We start from the raw sequence: 21822 nt of genomic DNA on the forward strand, positions 1-21822 counted from the left end.
GTGTGTGTGATATTCTATTGAACATACTGGAATATTTGAATTCCACGTCTACTTCCGATTTTGTTTCTGAAAATTCAACTGAAAACAATGTTGAATATGAAATAGAATAAAAGAGAATCAGATCATTAAGCGTTTCCAAAACCTCAATCCTCATTTCGTAATTATCCCTCCTTCTAAAAGATTATTCACAGAGGAGTTAAGCCATATGGATATATGTTTTTTCTATGTTCTAAAGACAGGGAGGACTTTAGTATTGGAGTGTAAATTATAAATTACAAGCCTCAAAAAGGAAAAAAAATCCAGGAGTTGTTACAGTTTTTTTGTTTTGTTTTTTCAATGATAACTAGTATGATGTATTTAAATTTCAATCTATCAGGCTCTATGTAGTCATTATTAATAATTATTACCTACTTTTGTACCAATTTGTGTGTTAAGTAAAATAAAGTTTCATATAAAAAAAAAAAAAAAAAAAAAATAAGCGTCTCCAAAACCTAAAATCAAATAATTCGGTATTAGCCACAACCAATGGATTCTGAAATAGATAATTCCATTTAAACTTCTAAGTTAATGAAAACAATTAGAAGGTAAATACTATATTAATAAATTGAAATGTATTTCAGAATACCAAGGTTAATAGAAATACATTTATATTAACTTTACAAAATACAAAAAATATATTTAAAAGGACCATACAGGTATGAATGTATTAAATATTAACATAAAAAAAGCAAAGTCGAAGTGATAAGTATCTAATTCAAAAATGCTAGAAAATTTACTACAAAATATTAAAACATAGATATTTCTTTCCATTGAATAAGAGATCAGACGGCTTCGATAAATATACTTATATTTAGATGTATATAAATTGTGTGAAGATAAATTCTTTATAGATGTTGACTGTTGTTGTCTTTATTAAAAAAGAGCGAGAAAGTTATCATTCCTCAATAAAAATTATCTTGACTTTCATGAAAAGAAAAGTTGGTCCCTTTCCTCAACTTCATGAGAATGAGTAATTCATGAATGGACTATATTCGTATTATCTTGAAAGATCCTGATCCAAAAGGATGATAGCTTTTCATTATCTTAATGAGACATTCCTTGCTCAAAGAAGAAACAAATTCCAAGTATTGAACTTATTTGATATTAGCATCGAAATGAGTGGAAGCAGTCCAAACTCATCTAGAAACTCTTTCCGAAGAAAAAAATAATTTTCTTGTTGCCTAACCTTGTAAAATTAATATTGACTAATAAATGGATTAGTTGTAATGGATTTAAATACAAATTGTAATTCAGGGACTACTAGCGAGAACTGAGAAGGACTTCATACATTTCTTATTTCTTGAAAAGAGTAGATTCTTAAAATTAACTTCTTGGGTTGTCCAACTCATCTTTGGAAGAATACCTTTGAGTCAAGAATACTTTTTATTTAATTATTACTTAATAAAATCATTTTCATAAAGTCTCAAGTAATAATGGGTAATAAAATTAAAGTACTTTTGTCAACGGATGACTCAAATTCGACTGAAGTATTTCTTTGGATAGTAGTTAGTATTCCTTGGCCGAATAATTATAATTATTATACAAAGAGGTTTATTATTTGTCCGCAATGTGGCGCTACTCACTGGTGATGTGTTTACAAACGAAATTAAGTAAACAACGTACATGTTCTGTTAAATAATAATCATAAAAGGAAGAAAAATCATTTTTTCGATTACCAAATCCAAAACAGGGGTCTAGCTAAAAAATACTCAAAATTTTAATGTTTTTTAAGAACTTTCAACGAACTCCGACTGGATTTGATTATAATTTAATCAAGAGGAAAAGGAAGTCCACTTATCAGGAATTAAATAATAATGACAACAGCTAAGGAAATGAAGATCAATTCTTAAGATTTCTAATTTTTTTTAAAAAGGCCATATAAAAAACACATGCGATTTAAATCACTAGTGATGTGAGTGTATGAAATCAGTTTTAATATCAATTTGGTATGGTAGCATTTTAAATGTGTTAGTATCCTTGTAGCAATATTGTTCCAATAAATTGAACAACAATAATTTATGGGTTTTTTATATTCAAAGCTAATTTTTTTACACTCAAGAGTTAATACTATAGACCGTATTAGAGTAATGCATAGTCATGATTTATGATTTAAACCTAAGGCCATACTTCTTCCAAAAAAGCTTCATTTATTTTATTTTTAGCTTTATTTTTTATTTTTTTGTACAATAATTGTTCAAAAGTGCTCAAAACATTAGATTTAATTATTTCAACTAAATACAAGTATTTTGCTCTTCCTGAACAAAGTTAAAAAAAGCTTCAAATGAGGTATTTTTTTTTTTAGTAGGATAGTTTAAAACTTGCTTAAAATGGTATATTTAATGATTAAAACACTAATTTTCTAAATAACTTTTGTATTTTTTTAAAAACAAAATATGCACTTTGTAAGCCCGGAATCTGATACAAAAAAGTTATTCTTGAAATAAAGAAAATAGCTTGAATGATCAAATAAACATTCAATGAGCACAATTATATCTTTTGAAATATTAACAGCTCTCTTTGGTCCTTTTTGCTCAATTTTGTATGTTCTGAAAGTTGCTCTGTTCAATTCCAAATAGCTCTGTGAACTGAGCATATCCATACTATAATATGGGGCCCTTTTTACTTTATATTTTTAGTAAAATTTGAGTATTGTACAATAGTTAGTAGGGTGTGACGTCTTATAGCGTCTTGTTTAATTTCAGCACCTGGCATTTGTGAAGCTAAATCGTTTCATTTTGAACTATAAAATTACTTACTAATTCTACATATATTTACAAGTAAACAATGTACATAGGTGAAGGTCAGCGTAATAGGGTATTAGCAACAAGTACCAATCGTTCTTCAAAATCAAAATAAGTACCTTCACTCTATAGATTAAAAAAATAAAAATTGAAATTACAGGAATAAAATTCCCTGCACAACATTTTTCATTCATCACTGGGCCTCGAATATTCCAAAATCAACACTAGGCCGAGGCACTGCAGAAAAGTAGTGTGCTTTACATTTTATTTCCGTTTTTCATGAGTACACGTACTAGGGATTACTTTATACTTCGATGCTCTTTCTTCAAGTGAGAGATTATCGAATTGTGAGTGATGGGAATTTTCATGCACATGTTCACTTCCACAAATCATGCAGCGAGTTGTATTATAGACTTTAAGAAGGGGTCCTTAATGCTTCATGAAGCGGGAGTAGTAGGTAATGGCCCAGCTCTTCAAGCTACGGCTCTTTTGCCCAATCCGTGGATAGTTTATATTATAGGATATTAAAAGGGGTCTTTGATGCTCAAGGAAGCGGTAGCAGTGGTAATAATCCATCTTCTGGAACAGTGGTTCACTTGCACAATACGTGAGTCCTTGATAATCAGGAAGTGGTGGCGATAGATTTCGATCCCTGTTGTAGTCAAGTAGTTCACTAACGTGACCCTTTAGCCGAGGTGTATTATAATATATTCGAAGGGGTCTTTGATACTCAGAATAGTGGTGGGGATAGGTTTTTATTTACCTTAGGGACCTGCTGACCACCTGCACAACCTGTTGGATTTAGGTATATTTAGAAAAAAATAGGTGAAAGAGGAAAATAATGATTAAATAATAATGAAAAAAGGAATAGTTAATGAGTTATACTATTCTCTGGAAGAACTAAAGCTCCAATCAAGTAACTTGTTGTATTTAAAACCTCCTTTTTAATGAGAAATTCCTGTTGGTCAACTCATGTTGATATAATCGAAGTTTGTACAATTATAAAGCTATAATATTTGTCGTTGTTTTAATTTTATCAATATTACGTGGTATTTTAAGCAATTCTTCCATTTTGGCATAATATTTGAAATCCATAAAAAGGATAGATCGGCTGAATGTATACAATTTAAAATCAAAGAACAACAGGGCTTACTATACAATTCATTAATGGATAGTTAATAAAATGATAAGTTAATCATATTGACATTATCTCCTAGCCATATAATTAATCTGATTGAGATAGAGCAGTAAAGTTCGAACCATACAAAGGCAGCAAATATGCCAAGCGGCAACATAGCCTTAAGGAAAAATTTCCAGAGGCAAAAATATTCGTGGCAAAATTACCTAGAATCGAAAAATACAATCTGATTATAGCATTAAAAAAATTAAGTTGTCAGTTCTAGCACAACCTACACCTTCCAATCACTGTTTGAAGGATTTACAGTCATCATACATTTTAGAATTTAATTAACTTGAAATATTTTTTTTTTTTTTTTTTTCAAATGCAATTTTCTATCTAACCAGTTATCAGATTAAAAACATAAAAAGAGATTCGGAAGGCTTGATGGATTCTGATTTATTTTAATTCATAAAAAGACTTCTATACGATGCCAAAAGTGCAAAACTTAGTCCACGGCTAAATCCTGAAATTTCTTCTTGATAAGGTCATCTTTAGTATTGCAGGGGATTCGGTTGGTATGTTGTTCGATCACGCCCCATACAAAAAAAAAATCCATCAAGTTCAGATCCATCGAGTTAAGAGGGAAAAATTCCAGCGAGATGACGTCGTCAAAATTGTCTTGGAGCCATTTCATTCTTTTTTTCGAGGTGTGCCAGGGAGATGAGTCCATCTGCCACATATAAGGCCTCCCGTCGCGGATTTTAAAAGGGTTCCGTGCCTTTTCCAAATATTTGGAAAACGAATTCGTCAATTTATTCTGTTTTTTTTTTTTTTTTTTTTTCAACTAGTGCAGTTTTGAATAACCAATATAACAAAATAAATAAAGTACCCGTTTACCCAAGAGAGTGTGGCAAAGTGGCGGCATAGATAGCTTGCGTACCCTATTTCAGTTTCATTAAATTTATAAAATTTTGGGGGGCAATATATTCTTTAGAAAAACCTCCAAATTAAAGTTCCTTAAATTAAAAGAAAAAAATAAGGTAGATTTTTTTACGTAAACTCATTAAAAATAAAATTTCCAGAGCTGTAATGACTTTTTTCTTATCTAAATTAAGTTATACACAAATCACTTTTTCTTATGTGGGGGCAAATGGAGTTAATGTAAGTAAAAATAAATTAATATGATTATGTCAACAATATAAGTAGTGTGCCTCAAAAATTATTTCAATTAATTCATTCTCCTTTCCCCGCTAAATACATATACATATATCCTTACTTTAATTATTTCTTGGGATTAAGCTATTGGTCTTTCATCTATACAAAATAAATCATGGAAAATTCTTCATATTAAATTGCCAAAAAAAAAAAAAAAAAAAGCCCACCTCCCTGTTGAAGCCGTGTTATGGACCCAGAGATTAAGAACTACCATATCTTAACGATTTTGACGAATTGATCGCAGAATAGGTGGATTTTGACCCAGCCTTATGAATCTGAGCTATAGGTCGGAAATTTTTAGTCACCCACCATACCTACCGTCCCATTTGATGAGGCTGTGCAAAAAATCTATAGTCATAGTTCCATTTCATTTTTAACGGGGGCTATGAAGCAGAAGTGGATTGAGAATTCCCTACAGCTGATAAACATTTTAAGCATTCTCTATCTCGACAGTACACATTTTCTGGAACCGCTCAAGCTCCAAATTGATCCCAATTATCTAAATGGAGTGTAGCTTTAGCAACAAGATGGTTCATTCATTGTATGAAGTTTTAACAAGAATTAACGGGATTAAAATAATTGCTTCTAGGCAACGCACTGAGACATTAGGCTTAATTGTCTTAATTATCTAAGGCATCTTGTGGAACTAATAAAGTCTGGTGAAATAAGTATACAATATATTTGTTCTCATAAACTTCAGCAAGATCATTTGGTACTTATCTTTGCTGCAGTCAGACAAAGGAATGGATGGTGTTTCAATTTAAGTCCGAAACAATTTAGATTTGCCTTTAGATATTATTTGAAATGTTTAGTGGTTTAATTTTACTATATGAAAGTACTTTTGTCTTTATTTTTAACCTCACTTTTTTTGCAATAATTCTCATTTATTCTCTGGAGAGCGTGGGAAGATATTCATATACTAGACATGATGGGTACTTTCTTATTGCTCAGTAATAAAGATTGAAGGTTCTAATATCCGGTTAAAATTTATGTACTTCACATGAAGAGATTTGATAAAAACTTAAAAAGATAAGTAAATGCATTAACATCCATTAGACATTTTATTTGATCAATGACACCTTATTCGTGATTTTGAATGTAATCTTGAGATGACTTATTTTCCAGTGAATAGTGCAATTATACGAAGCAATAGATTGAAAAAAAAAAAATAGACTAAATAAATATATTTCAGCCTCCATCAAAATAATAATTATAATTATAACAATAATCAGGAAAAAAAGATGTAGTAATCTTCGGAAAAAATAGTCAAAAAGCTACCTCTTTGTACAAAAAGAAAATAAACGCCATTCATATTTCGTTCATCGTTCATTTTTTCCTTTTTGTCGTTCATTCGTTGAAAAAAATGAACGGAAAGAGTGAACGCTTTCGTTTTTCAGTTCAATGTCCAAGCCTGACTTAAAGTATAAGTAAAAGTCGAACTAATTCAATAAATTTAGAAATTATTGGATTCAGTTCTAATTACATTCCAACATACTTTACTGAATAATAAACCTTAATTCATTTATTAGATGCCACAAAAATTGGGATTGGTCAAAGAAGTATTTAAATTAGTGATGTCCCACGAGAAAAACTCATAAAAAATACAAAAAACCACAAAACTTAAAAAATTCTAATAATTCTTTGTATTTCCAGAATGTTATTTTATTCATATAACCATAATATAAACAAGGTAAGGAATTATAAGTAATAACCAGTTTTAACTTCCTCACGCCTGACGAGACGAAATCATTTCGTCAATAAAGCTTTTTTTCATGACGAAGACGAAAATCTGACAAAAATCATGACGAAGATGAAACTGACGAAAACGAAAATCTGACACAGACGAAAACTGACGAAAAGATGACGACGACGAAAATCTGACACACACGAAAACTGACGAAAAGATGACGAAGAATATTGGCTAACAAAGACGAGACGAGACGAAACTGAAAATAAGTTGCCTAAGTTAAAAGTGGTAAAATGACTGAAAAATCTACATTGGAACTTCCACTGGTCACAGTAAAACCGCAATAAGAAAAAAAATTATGTTTTGTTGAAATAGTAGCGTGGTGATCCAAGTTGTCGGCAAACAAAGTACAGTTTTCCTCGTCTTTGTGAGGGATAGAAAATGTATAAAAAGAGAAGAAAACCAATTAAAAAGGTTTTAAGTTTTGTGACTGGTCATATTCACTTGAAGAAACACCTAAAGAGGATGAGCTTGGTGGAGGATGACTCATGCAGATTGTGGGGAGATGAACCAGAATCTCCTGTACATCTCATTACGTTAGGAGAATAATATTGGGTTTTAGCCGAGATCTACAATGGAACAAGAAATACATTTTATTTTTTATTGATATAAGGTTTGCCAATGGTCTTTTTGGAGATGTTTTTATAGAAGTGTGCGATTTTGACAATAATCGCGAACTGCCGTGAAATGACATTATGTGTGTTGGTTCTTACTTTAACAGAGGATCTTATTTTCATTGTGGTGGGTTTATGTTTAATTTATTTTTAGTTTATGTTTTGGTTTGGAAGTGGTGTTTGTTTTAAGTCTTTTATATAAGTGTTCCCTTTGGGATTTTATTCTATTTCTAACAATGGGATGATTGCATTTTGATATGAAATATACCTAAACTTCTGGGATATATGCTATACGCACGGGTTGCTGCATTAAATTGGAGTTTCTGTGACCTTGGGGCGGCTTTGTCGTCGCATATGCTCCAGGGGTAAGAATAGAAAAAAAAAAACATTTTAGAATAAGGACATTGAAGAAGAACCTATTCAAAAAGCAACACATATCGTTTTACATGTTATGAACTTATAAAAGAAGCAAACTAAAAAAGATTAATGTAGTTCCATCAATATTTGTACCCAAAATACACTCCTAAATCTAGCTAAATGTAAAATACGAATTGGGTATCTTCAGAAGCAAGCCACAGGAAATCCTTGGAATTATTAAATGAAAAAATAAACGCGTTTCACTCATTCAAACAACTCAATAATTTGTCAGATATCCAATTAAGATTGTTTTCAGAGCAAGAGCTGACTTTTTATCCTTATCTAAATCATAAGGAGGTTCCAGCTTCAAAATTTGTGTATATTGTGAGGTCAAATAAAGCTAAGATTATTGATGGAATTCATAACGTCATAGCTTATTTGAATGGTAGAAAGACTATGTGGAACCAAAAAAAGATGATTACGAAAATTAAGGAATATATTTCTTCTGATGTCTCGTATACCAATAAGTTATCATTTGTAAATTTTGCTCTTCAACATCAATAAAGGTGGAGGAAGACTAATATACATATACAATGGACCTTGTTTTTAAGTCCTATGCGCGTAGTAAAATTATAGGATGATTTTTAAATTGATTGAATCAATAGCTTAGGAAACGTCTAATTTCATAGCTAATAAGTCCATTTGCAAGAAAATAGAAAACGCAATAGACGTAGTGATCCTGGGGCAAGTAGAAGAGTGAATAAACTTTATAATGTATCTTGAATTCATTGTATGTGTCTAAATCCCAAACTTATTATATTTAATATTATAATTGTATCTATAATATTGTAGCAAGTAAATGTGCATTTAATTTATGTATTCAGGGTGAAATATTAAATTTACTAAAATAAATTATTGAATTAATTATTTAAACTGATGAATTTCTACTTCAAAAATAAAGTTTCAACTTCATTTTGTGTTTGTACCAGATCATTATGTAGTAAGTTTCATTAAAATAACTAATTAATATGAAAAATTATTCTTCGATTGATCTTTCAATACTAGTTAGTTAGTTAAATATTTTTTACTGCTTGCGATACATACATAAAATCAAATTGTACAAATATCTTCCAATACTAATGTGATTAATTCATAAAGTCAGTATATTTGCACAATCAGTCAAATTGATTTAAAGTTGCATAATTTAAATTTAAGGATTCAAAACCAAGATCACAAACTATAAATTAAGAATAATTGATTATTAGACGTGTGTATTTTTAATAAACTTGTTAAAATTGATTTATTATTTTATGGACTAAAAAGTTAAATTTAATTTCTAGAGTATGATTCCAATAGTTTTTTGAGTTTGAATTTATCATGTTTAGAGATCCCGGCTCTAAATCTGCAGATATTTTTAAAATTTGCGACTCCAAATCAATGATAAACATGCATATTTTCTGTGTTCCAAATCGACTACGTGACTCATCAGCCCTAATTATTAATTCAGGGGAATTAGCCGTAAAAAAATTGAATAGTTGGTTAAAATACCACTTGGTGTTGAGACAATATTTCAACTACTCCAAATATTATAATTGTACAAATTCCTATGAATTTACCAAGTATAAGTTATCAACAAAAATGAAGTGCATATAAGTCAGTATTTAAAAACTTCCATTACAAATATGCCGTGGATACTACAGGAGAAGATTCGGGATTATTCTATTTGACTTTTGTAATGTTGATATGTATATATTAAAAATTAGATATAATTAATCTATTTATATTGGATATGGATGACTATTTCACTGTATTTAAGGAGTTATACAAAAATCCATTCTCAGATATTTATTATAACATCATGTACATAATCGATCCCTAAATTCCTCGTATAAATTACCTACTCAAATTCAATGTTTTGGCAATTTTTGTGATGGGATTAATTATTAAGGAAATTATATTAGGAATAATATCAAAGTATTTATTGTATCTTATATGTCATGCAAATGGCGAAACAATAAGGCTAAGTATTTATTTTAAATTGGCCGTGGGTTAAAAGACGCAGGGGGTTGTTGGGGGTAGGTGACCTGTTCCTTCCTTCCCATCTATACATAGTCTACATATTGCTTCCTGTATTATATTATATATCCCAACGCCTAAGCCTGGGACTATAGAAAGCACAATGACTGATAAACAAAATATGATATATGAAAGAGACGTTCTGACGTCATCTATATAAAAAACATTCAATCGAAATAAGGAAATAAGGAAGTATGTTTTATGTTATATATTTTTTTATTTATAATCTAAAATTGTTATTACCACCTGTATTTTATATATTTATATTAAATAAAATATTATTGATTTATAACAACTTCAATTTAATGAAAGGTTACGTTAGAATATAAACGTCAACAGAGCCCTACCTATATAAACATAAAATTCCAAAGAACAAGTGACGTCATTTTTTGAGGAGGTATGGGAAGAAATTTCAATTTTCGGCTTATAAAAGGTGTCTTTACTCAGTGCTTATCCATCTAATAGAAATCTATTTGGTGTCAACAAAATTCTACACTCAATATACATCGCAGGAACCTATTTCAAGTCCTTGATTCAATTATTTTTTGTAACCTACCTGCAATATTGCGGTATTTGTAAGTTGTAAGATAAATAGTTATTATAACTTATAGTACATTTGCCATTGTATTGTGTTGTCCCTGAGTGCTCTAGAGGAGGATCATTTCGATTCCCTTCAAATGAAGGTACATTTCTTGAATGTCGGATTGCTTTGAGACGAGATGATGATAATGGTTAACTCTGGAGGCCATCACCATACTCTGTATTATGTGAAAAACACTTCAAGCTATAAGATTTCCGAGTGCCTAGACAAACTCTAGCTTCCGTGTGAGGAAAATCATATAGGCACTTAAAACATTGAAAATGGGGCAAGTTTAAGGTTTTTAAATCTTCCTAAGAAATTTTAATTTATAAAGCCATACTTTTTTATAGAATGGTAACTTAATTAATATCGATGACAACAGCATGATCATGACTCCTGATCAATACTTAAATGTGTTAGTGGAGGAGGTACAGGCCAGTGAGAACATCAACGAGCGTATTTTAACTCCAAAACAAGACGAAGATGACCAATCTGATCCGTTGACCCCAAAGGATCAATATGTTCAAACTACTTGTAACAAAGAAGAACTCCTTCAACCTAAGTTCTCGATCCAAAACTTTGTTATTAATCCATCATATATATGTATTTTATTTGTTGGAACTTGAGAAAAAACATTGTATAGCTGTATTTTTGTACAATTTATAATAAAAAACTTTTTCATAGTGAAATTAGTATTGTAAAGTGTCTGCAAGTAAAATTCCCTATAATCAAGTTTATCAAACTTACTTCAATAAAATAAGTTGTTAAAATAATAATTTCAATAAGACAAAGTGTGATATAAAATATTTATATATTTATTCTCAGGTACAATAAGCATATAGCAGCAGAAAATAATATGGAAACATATAACAAAAAGAACCAGGTACCTCCTTTTTGATTACATCTTCCAATGAAGTTGTGAAATAATAATTAACACTCGAGATAATTGACCTTACTTAGGAAATTATTCAACTATTACCAACTACACAAAGGAAATCAAAATATTTAGTCATAGCTGATTTGATGTGTATTTTACATAATAATCATTATAAAATTTGATGAGGGGGAGGCAGTATATCCTCATTATCAAATTTAGTAATTAATAGAATTTCCTCAATAATGTGAAGACTACAAAAAATATGTTGATTTCCTTGCTGATCTGAATTTGGTAGTAATAATTTTGTTTCATTTTTAACATAATATCGCCACCAAGAATATCCAAAAATGGAAATTTAGATCCTGGAGCAATTTTATCTTAAAGTCCTGAATAAGAATATTACACCTCGATAATTGAGTCTTCTTCCACAAGGGATATTCTGCATCAATGAAAATACCACATTTAAAAACAATTTTTTGTTGTTAATTGTGTAAACTTTTATTATACCAGAATACTCATACGCCTTCCCATGGGAAATAGAAGTAGATACTTCTTTTTTTTTTTATGATATATTAACTGCCAGTTTGGTAAAGTCTCGCCCATTACATGATTTACATATGTCACCAAATATGGAAGCAGTCAATCTCTATTTTCCATGCCGGAGACGATGCTTGTAATCGAGTATTTTTTCTCGATTTTTATGATATCCTGATAAAATACTTTGACACAGTCCTTTACCTAATAATGGGTAAAGGGTTATGTCAAATAATCATGATCGAGGATGGCTGTTTTCAGACTTTCGTAATCAAAGCTATATTTGCATGTAGTCCTTAATTGAGAATTTAAAATGTTCACCAACAAATTCAGGTCTGTTGCGGGAACGCTCAGGGCGAGGATCATCATCATTGTTGACGCCAGAAATTTAGTTTTCGTACAGTTACTGGTATATACTAACATTTTTCCAACAAACCTCTGCATATCTTTTCAGTAACATTGGGTTATCCACCATATAATTTTCTGGGAAAAGTATGTAGTGTCTGTAGGGGACTTTGATGTATAAAGATTGCCATTAGAAACAAAATATTCCATTATCAGGAGAGCAGAAATCACAAGTTTACAGGTCCCATGTGGACCGATTCTTGCCACACATTCACAATAGTTATTAACTACCTCTACTAATTTTACTATGACAAACTTTTCATTATAATTAATTTTTTTCATTTCAGCTAGCTTCAGTTATACCAGAAAATATTGTTTTCTGTATGTCTTCCTATGATTCCACGAAGTTCAAGGCCAAGCCTGAATCTTTCATTTTTTTTTCCTTTGCGCATGGAAGCAATATCAAATTTTGATATCATCCTCTACTTGTCGATGTATAACATAATGGTCAATGATCCAAAGGGATGATAGCTCTTTGTTATCTTGGTGATTCAGTCCTTGCTCACTAAAGAAACAGATTCCGAGGATTGAACTTATTTGACATTAGCATCGAAAGGAGGAGAGACCTTCCATAATCATTTAGAAACTATTTCCAAAGAAAAAAAAAGCAATTTGCTTGTTACCTAACTTTGTTCTAGTAACATTGCCCTATAGATGGATTCGTTTTAATGCATTTAAATCCAAATTGTAATTCAAGGACTACTAGCGGGAAGGACTTCATACGTTTCTTACTTCTTGACAACAGTAGATTCTTGAAATTAACTTCTTGGGTTGTCCAACTCATACCTGGAAGAACAATTTTGAGTCAAGAATACTTTTAATTTAGTTATCATCACTTAATAAAATCAGTTTCATAACGTTTTAAATAATAATGAGTAATAAAATTAACGGACTTTTGTCGAATAACCACTTCTATTCTAATGATAACTTTTATTTAAATTTTTACTTTTTAAATTTATGTAGTATTAATAAGACTCGTCCCAATGACGGTCACCTGAAATAGAAAAATAGATATTTATTAAATAAATCCGATGTGCTTGCCCAGCTATTTTCTTGTTACTTAACCTTGTTCTAGTAACATTGGCCATGTGTCTTGTAAGGTTTTAAAATCTTCCTAAGAAATTTTAATTTATAAAGCCATACTTTTTTATAGAATGGTAACTTAATTAATATCGATGACAACAGCATGATCATGACTCCTGATCAATACTTAGATGTGTTAGTGGAGGAGGTACAGACCAGTGAGAACATCAACGAGCGTATTTTAACTCCAACACAAGACGAAGATGACCAATCTGATCCGTTGACCCCAAAGGATTCTAGATGTTACTGTAAAACCAAAGCTCTGTGGGAAAAACTCAAGCACTTGTAGTTCTGGTTCAGGCATGTAATACATCCTTTGATAAAACTAAAAATATTTTAATTGGAAGAGCTAACACTACATCAGTGTCTAATAATCGAGTTCTTAAATTAACATGAATTAAATATACAACATTACCACATAAGTATTAAAAAAACTAATAATAATTTGTAGAAAATGAAATTAAATAATTATAAATATTCAGTTTTTTTAATATATTCAGTTGTTAAGAGGAATTCAAGCTCTTTCGATCACTTTCCTCTGAATGGTGGGTGGGATTTTGAAGACTTTTTCTTCAGGCTGCTCTTTTAGAGAGATATCTTAATAGACTCAAATTCCATTCAAATAATTTTTCCATGGGCCTTCCTCATATCCACTTGGTCCATTAATTCGGGGATTAGGATCTGGAGATGAAGATAAATTTTTAATAGCGAATCAACAATAAAGTTATTTAAAGTATTGGCTCTGCTATATCGTTGTTTGCGGTACACAGCTCGATACGTCCATATTATTTTGTCTGTTCACATTTGAAGGTAAAAGTTCTCATGAATCTGAATCGGCTCAAGAAGAGTTCACTTTTTGTATCGTATTTAATCTAATAAGTAATAAGAGAGGAACAAATCTTTATGGTTTCAAATAAAAATTTCAATTATTCTAATTAAAATTTTTGCAAGTTAACAAATTTAAAATTTCACAATCCTCATACCCAAAAATATGCTTGACAATCTTAAGACTAATAATGTACATTTATTTATGTGTTGATAGGATTTAAAGTCTTTTTTGGTTCTAAAAGATATTTATTAATAATAACATGAATTTGTCATTTTGATACAAGGTCCAATTTAAAAAAAACAACTCTGACATAATATGTTTTGAATTAAAAATCATAAACTTTTACAATTCATGACTAATAGAATAAGACTTTAAAGTCAAATATCTAGTTCTGAAAATGTATGTTGGATGATTGGTTAAATCATAAAAGTATAGTTAGACTAGAAGAATGTATAAAATTGTTGATTATTTATTATACAATCTCCAATTGTTTGGTATTTTAACGTAATGTTAAGTCTAAGACTTGATAAATGATGACTGAATACAACACTAAATATACAAGTGAATATGAACCAAGTAGAAGTTATCATATAAATTATCGACTGTCGTCCTATTATAAACTGGGCTTCGAGTAGTAATATCTTTTAATATCATATAGTTTTTAATACAACAGTACAAAATCACCGGTCTCAATATTATTTGATGATGATGGGGTATTATATCAACAAAATAGATTCTCTCGAAAAATACTATTTAGGTTGATCATTCTAACTAAGCACAATTTGAAATATTTATTTTTTAAATTCGTAACATCTGGCTCACTTTGTCTATTACATAATAATATTTATGAAAAACATCCCATGAATGTAAAAGGTTTTGCACACATATCAAGATATAATTTGATGTAAAATTGGTTATCATACAATATAATTGATGAACCAAGAGGAAGTCATGAATAGAATCACACACTTTAGCTTGAAGCATATTAGTTCATGAAAAAGAGTATATATAACAAACCGACTTTCCATTTCCATAAGGTAAAAAATAAAACTTAATCTATAGAACCAACTTTTACAAAATTAAAAATGGAGTTGCACTGTTGAAGAATAAATAAATATTATAGTATTACAATTACTCCATCTCACCTAGGAATTGTCTTTGAAGACCATATACATTAAAGTATATTTCCTTCTCTTGAAACTTCATTTGACCAATAAATGGAACATTTAAAAAAGTACAAAACATTAAATCATAAAACTATCACATTAGGATTGAATACAATTGAGATCCAAGTCTTAATTTTAAAACACCAGTTTTTGAATAAGTTAAGGCATTTTATACAGTTTCTTTTAATGAGTCATTACCTTTATTAGTAAGAATAATAATTATAAATTATTGGTATTCATTAGTGAATCATTTGCACGCATAAAAGCATTTATTAAATTATACATTTATCTAAAAAGTTTGATTGAGAATTGCAAAATACATTTTTTCAATATGTATTTTGCTAGAAGACGTTAAATATTTAGTCAATCAACTTTAGAAAATAATTTATAAATCCATTTTAAATATTCTAGGCGTGTTCATTATTTCAGAGCGTTTTTATATAACTAATGACAGAGTCTAAGTAACTGAAGATTGAATAAAGGATAAATATTTATATATTATGTATTAAAACAACAAAAAGACTACAGAGAGAAATAATGATGAATAAAACTTTAACCGGACGTAAATCTTGAGTCACGAACGCAGTTGCGAAAGGTTTTAACGGACTCTGCGCATACCAGAGGCCTTTCAGCATTATTTTCATAGCAATTTATAACTTTTTGTCGCACATCAGGGCAGACTGGACCTTTAAGAGGTGCTTTGAAAAGTGATTGAATTTTCTTGAGAGACTCTTGGAAGTGTTCATCCGTTAAATTGGCAATGCGGTCATGTTCATCTCGTAGATCATTAAGCCTTTTTTGATAATGAGCCTCTAGCTCACGAAGCTCCTCTTCTTTGACCTCCTTGACCTTGAGTGCAGAGAGAGAGGGCTCTTCTACGTACTGAATCAGGGGGACTGAGGAGGAGCAGGAGGTTGGTAGACCCTGACATTCCCTCCCTTTGCTCCTTCTTTCCTCAGAAGAATCCTTAAATTCTCCTTCTTGTGAGGACGCAAAAGATGGTGGCAGTGGTAAAGGTGTTGATGATCCCTGAGCACCTGTTTTGGACTCATCTGTAGCACTGCTGCCTTTCTTTGTATCACTTCCATCACTCAAATTGGACTTTAAACGTGAGTATACGGAATCTGACATCACAATTACTCCAGAGGTATCCTCATTTTCTACTGTGACACGACGAGGAGCCGATGAAGAAGCTCCCATGATCTTTCAGAAAGAATAGGAACAATTCAAAGAAGCAAATATTAAAGAAGTTAATAACTATTTTTACTAAAAAAATCTATTAGTCAGAGTAATGACGTCAGGAGTTATTGCATCAAAAATATTCTTGTTACGTACAAGTTGAGATTTTGTACAACTTGCAACTTATATTAGCAAGTTGTACAAGTGGCAATTATTTCGTCTTAAAATGCATTACATAATGACGAAATGGATCATCATTAAATGACTAACTTTTAATTGATACTGTCGTATTATTTTGACCTATTAAAATTACATGGTTATTATATATTTATGAGTAATATAACTCTGGAAATTTAAACACCATAATGTGCTACAGAATACTTATATTATACTAATTTTTATTAAAATAGTCAAAAATGATACTATTAATAAATTGATCATCCATGGAATGTTTAATCATTGTATGATCGTTACTTCAAGTACTGTAAATCTTTAATTTCTAATTATTAATCTCATTTTTTTTTGCAAGTTGTACAAAATCTCAACTTGTACGCAACATATATCAACAGCAAACACTTCCTATTATAAAGTTTCGAGTAGCTAACATGATGGCCATATGTAAAAAAATTCAAATGATTTTCTTTTCTTAAATACAAAAGTATCATAACTCATTGAGTTGAAAATATGGAACTACAATATAATTGTAATGTGTTGTCAACAATAAGTGAGGAACATTAGATCATAGGTTATTTTCATTCAAAAGTTACTTTTTTTAGCAGTAAATTAGTTCATTGTTCTTTTTAATTGCATCAAACAAAATATTATTGCATATGATAGCAGTGTTATTTTATTTAAGATTCAACTACTTAAAGGTACATGATTTGATCATATGGGATTTGGAGGTTGACATTTTGTTTCTTTTTTCAGCTGATCAATTAACATGTAAAAATATTTTATATACTCGAAGAACTATTAATTAATTGTTTTTAATTTAATTACCGATAAAGACCGGTCCTAGGACTGACAAATTTTATTAGTAACAGACTAATATGATTGCAGACTTTCAAGGTTTTTTAGACTTCTTCCGTGACAAAAAATTATTTTTATTACTTCAAAACAATTTAAGCCTTTTAAGTTTTGCTTTTCAGGCACGAGATAAATCTATTCAAGAAATAATTGTGTCATAGCTAGCGATATATACAATGAAGTCATTTAATGATCAGATAATTTTGAATAGAAAATTCTTGAGTATCCCTCATCGATTGCTCGAGACTATGATCAAATTAATCTTACCTTGATATTATGAAGAAGATGTGATTAAATAAATAATAGTGGAGTTTGAGTCTCTAATGAAGGAGGCTGTTGTTCCCTATTTCGGATTCTAAGGCTCTTAGTCTCTAGCAGAGCTTTAGTTCTCGGTTCCAGATTTGGACTTGAGTATTGATTCAAATAATTTTTCATGGACTCGTCTCGGACTCGGAAGCAATTGGAATCAAAGGCTTAGAGATTAGAAAAAGGTGGACTTGACTACACTACCGGCCTCTACTTTTACTTAAAAAATCAATATGAAGTTTCTCAATACCTTGATAATTACTTAATATAATAGCCACATATACTTCTCTACACTATCCTCCAACATTGATTTAAGTTTGACTAGTAATTAAACGAAAGAATAATTGACTGAAAGATCTAGTGAGGAACATCGATAGTTCTCATCCCCCATTAATTGAAGTTCTTGAGTCCATTTCTCCTTTCTCAACTTTGCTTCGTCTTCTACTCTAAGAAAACTATTTCATGATGCATATATTACAGAAATGTATGGTCTATATGGATAATTATATACTTTTGTACACTTTAAGTCTCACCCCTGATTAGTGATTTATTTATTAGTTGTGAGTCTCTTTTGTGATTCGAAAACAAGTAGAAGATTATTATAGACTTTAAAGATAATGTGCCTCTCTTTTCTTGATATTTTTGTCTGCAAAGAATATTCTATTCTGCTATTGCTTGTAAATAGTCCTTGGGACTGATTATGTGTTAAAAAAATATAGGTAACTTCTGTAGATTTTATTGGAATATTTGAATATTGTTGCAATTTCCAATCTTATTGACTCAGAAATCATCTCTTAAGCAGCTAAATGGCTTGTTAGTATACTAGAATATTACTCTCTCAAAAATCTGGAATTTTTACAAAAATAAATAAATTACTAGGTGAGTGCCATACGAGCTAACTATATGTTGTTTGATTGAAGATAATACTTAAAATGTATCAAGATTATATTACGATTATTTGATTCATTCGGTTTTATTTCGTTATTGAGACTCTTCATCAGGCGAGTAGAGACATCAAAAACATTCCTATTATTAGTTAAATAACTATTATTGGTTTCTATTACTAATTATTCCATTTTATATAAAAGTAATCAAAAAGTTCTCAGCTAACGTCAACCAGGGTCGACACAATTTATAGGTATATAGTTACCTTGGAGACACCATCTCTGGGATTCAAAGTTGATATTTATACAATATAAATTGGACAAACATCCAATAAATCTTGATTCAACTCATTCAAATGGCTTAAAGAATTGAAAAAAAACAACAACTTAAGACCTGGATTGAATACTACTTTATATCAATAACAGAGTGATATTTGAATTAAATCAAAGTAATATAAACTAACAGTCCTTATAAATGGCTAAATATTTTACAACTTCAATTATTTTCTTTGTTGGTTGCATTTTAACATGCAATTATTCGCTATTTTCCTTTACGTAAAGGAGAAAAGGATTTTCATTGTTATACAACTTGGATGTTTTAGGGCCCCAAAATGGCCGATATCAAAATTGTGACGTCACGTGAAAACGTTCGCTTCTCGCTCGCGGCTCCACTGAAATGAGCGTTTATATTTGGATATGCTCTTCTCTCTTTATATATTATTGAATAAAATTTTATTCATATGTGTCCATCCACCATTTTTCTTTTTTTTTCTCTCTCTCTCTTTTTTTTTTTTTTTCTCTTTCTCTTTTTCTTTCTGTTTTTAATATTATCCATATCAGCTTTACCCTAGTTTTTTATTCCTCAAGAATATTCCGTACAAGGCGACAGAGCTTTTAATAAATAATTTCCACTTCTTCTACTATCATCATTCGGGTCCATGATGTCCATTCTTAGACAAGGAAGTTCTCTTTTTGTGAAGCCTACTGGGAGAGCTTCTGTGCTCTCACGGAGTTTCTTTGCTACTCCTTCTGCTTCGAATTCTGGTAAATTGCCTATTTCGAAAGAACAGGGGTCGAATTTTATTTGTACTTAGACCTTTGAAGTACTTTGTTTCTCTGAGCTCCTGACATGATATAATATTAACATAAATATTTTATTAATGACTAACCTATTGGCATTTCCATATGTTTTTCAGCAGGATCCAATGACGTTGTGTTAGTCGATGGGGTTCGTACCCCCTTTGCCATGTCCGGAACAGTCTACAAAAAAATATGGCCCCACGATTTGCAACGTCACGCTTTCCTTGGACTCATGCATAAAACAGGACTCCCCAAGGAGTTAGTGGACTACATCTGTGTGGGAACTGTTATCCAGGAAGTAAAGACCTCAAATATTGCGAGAGAGGCGGCTCTTGGAGCTGGCTTCTCCGATAGAATCCCTGCACACACTGTGACTATGGCATGCATATCCTCAAACCAATCCATGACCAGCTGTGCAGGTCTAATCTCAGCTGGAGTGTATGACATCTGCATCGCTGGTGGGGTGGAGTCTATGAGTGACGTTCCTATTCGACACTCGAGAAAAATGAGGGAAATACTCTTAAGTCTCAACAAAGCCAGGACGGTTGGGGCTAGATTGTCTCTTCTCTCCAAAATACGCCCTGCATATTTAATTCCTGAGCTACCTGCTATAGCAGAATTCTCTACAAATGAAACCATGGGGCATTACAGCGATAGACTCTCTGCCACCTTTGGTGTAACTCGTTTGGAACAGGATGAATTTGCACGTCGGTCTCATCTTAATGCTGAAGAAGCCACTGCCAAAGGGTTCCTCACCGATGTCGTTTCTGTAAAGGTGCCCGGTGTAAAGGATATTGTCAAGATGGACAATGGCATCCGCGTTTCAACACCAGAAAAGATGGCGTCTCTTAAAGCTGCATTTGTAAAACCCTATGGCACCATCACTGCTGCTAATTCGTCCTATCTTACCGACGGAGCCTCTGCTTGTCTTCTCATGACAGAGAAAAAAGCCAAAGAACTTGGATTTAAACCTAAGGCTTTTCTACGTCAATTTACATACGTCTCTCAAGATCCTAAGGATCAGCTTTTATTAAGCCCTGCCTATGCAACCCCCAAAGTCCTCCAGAAAGCAGGATTAAAATTGAGTGATATAGATGTGTTTGAATACCATGAAGCCTTTGCTGGACAACTTTTGGCTAATATTAAGGCCATGAATTCTGATTATTTCTGTCAAAACATGATGGGTCTTAGTGGGAAGTTAGGTGATATCCCCGCTGAGAAATTAAATAACTGGGGAGGCTCTTTGTCCATTGGGCATCCATTTGGAGCTACAGGAGTTCGTTTGGCAATGCACACGGCTAACAGACTAGTCAGAGAAGATGGAAAGTTTGGACTTATCTCTGCATGCGCTGCTGGAGGTCAGGGTGTAGGAATGATCTTGGAGAGACATCCCGATGCCACTGCTGATTAAAAAGCAAGTTTCTTTATATCGTTACTTTTATTTATTGTATGCTCCTTGAATAAACTACTTATTTTAATCAATTTATGTACCTGCTGTCTTTATTTATTTATTTTTATTTAAAAAACTTGAAAGTTATCTTGGTAAAAAGCAAAGATTATTATCATTCATAAATATAAATATGTACTTCATACAAAAATTGTCTAGCTCTTCTTTTTGAGCAATACTTGAAAGTGTACGTCTATCCATATCATCATGCTGTCAACTAAAACATTTAGTCAGTTGTATTGGCGATACGTGAATTGAGTTATATTTAAACATACATAATATTTTATCGTGTTGTTTTGTATTATAATGGTAATTATCTATCATAGGGTGGGTTAAAAGTTGTAGTACGTGGAGAAAGGAAGCATTTTCAAATAAATAAGAATCGGGGGGAAGATATATGTAGAGGTGTTGTTTTTAGATGAATATGCTCCTTTAAACGGACTCAGTAGGCATGGTCTGCAATTTTTGTCCAGCGAAAGTTGTTTTGAACTGCTCCGCGATGGGATATTCGACCTAA

General features: G+C 31.2%; 3 protein-coding genes and 1 long non-coding RNA gene across 4 annotated transcripts in view; 2 read left to right on the plus strand and 2 right to left on the minus strand.

Annotated features, from left to right (window-relative positions):
- The first annotated feature begins 10845 nt into the window (after nucleotides 1-10845).
- Nucleotides 10846-13218, plus strand: LOC121130397 (uncharacterized). Its single transcript, XR_011783876.1, has 2 exons — nucleotides 10846-11372; nucleotides 12593-13218. It is a non-coding gene; the product is annotated as an uncharacterized lncRNA (long non-coding RNA).
- A 2332-nt stretch (nucleotides 13219-15550) lies between these two features.
- On the minus strand, nucleotides 15551-17109 carry Chchd3 (Coiled-coil-helix-coiled-coil-helix domain containing 3). Its single transcript, XM_040726051.2, has one exon. It carries the CDS (start codon nucleotides 16581-16583, stop codon nucleotides 15936-15938), a length of 648 nt encoding a protein of 215 aa, XP_040581985.1. The 5' UTR covers nucleotides 16584-17109; the 3' UTR covers nucleotides 15551-15935.
- A 2188-nt stretch (nucleotides 17110-19297) lies between these two features.
- Nucleotides 19298-21340, plus strand: Mtpbeta (mitochondrial trifunctional protein beta subunit). Its single transcript, XM_040725928.2, has 2 exons — nucleotides 19298-19822; nucleotides 19975-21340. Exons 1-2 carry the CDS (start codon nucleotides 19717-19719, stop codon nucleotides 21267-21269), a joined length of 1401 nt encoding a protein of 466 aa, XP_040581862.1. The 5' UTR covers nucleotides 19298-19716; the 3' UTR covers nucleotides 21270-21340.
- Nucleotides 21341-21822, minus strand: part of capt (adenylyl cyclase-associated protein 1) — a gene marked incomplete at its 5' end in the record, with an annotated part of 34680 nt that continues 34198 nt past the window's right edge. Inside the window, 1 exon segment of the mRNA XM_071893725.1 lies at nucleotides 21341-21818. Coding sequence (XP_071749826.1) covers nucleotides 21738-21818 — 81 coding nt within the window. The 3' untranslated portion in view covers nucleotides 21341-21737.

This window comes from Lepeophtheirus salmonis, chromosome Z (assembly GCF_016086655.4).
Source record: "Lepeophtheirus salmonis chromosome Z, UVic_Lsal_1.4, whole genome shotgun sequence".
Classification (NCBI taxonomy): Eukaryota; Metazoa; Arthropoda; class Copepoda; order Siphonostomatoida; family Caligidae; genus Lepeophtheirus; species Lepeophtheirus salmonis.

Bases quoted from the DNA above. Each gene is read 5' to 3' on its own strand.
- Chchd3 (XM_040726051.2), bottom strand. From the start codon at position 16,583: ATGGGAGCTTCTTCATCGGCTCCTCGTCGTGTCACAGTAGAAAATGAG.
- Mtpbeta (XM_040725928.2), top strand. From the start codon at position 19,717: ATGATGTCCATTCTTAGACAAGGAAGTTCTCTTTTTGTGAAGCCTACT. The intron at 19,823-19,974 runs GTAAATTGCCTA...TATGTTTTTCAG, and splicing joins TCCTTCTGCTTCGAATTCTG to CAGGATCCAATGACGTTGTG.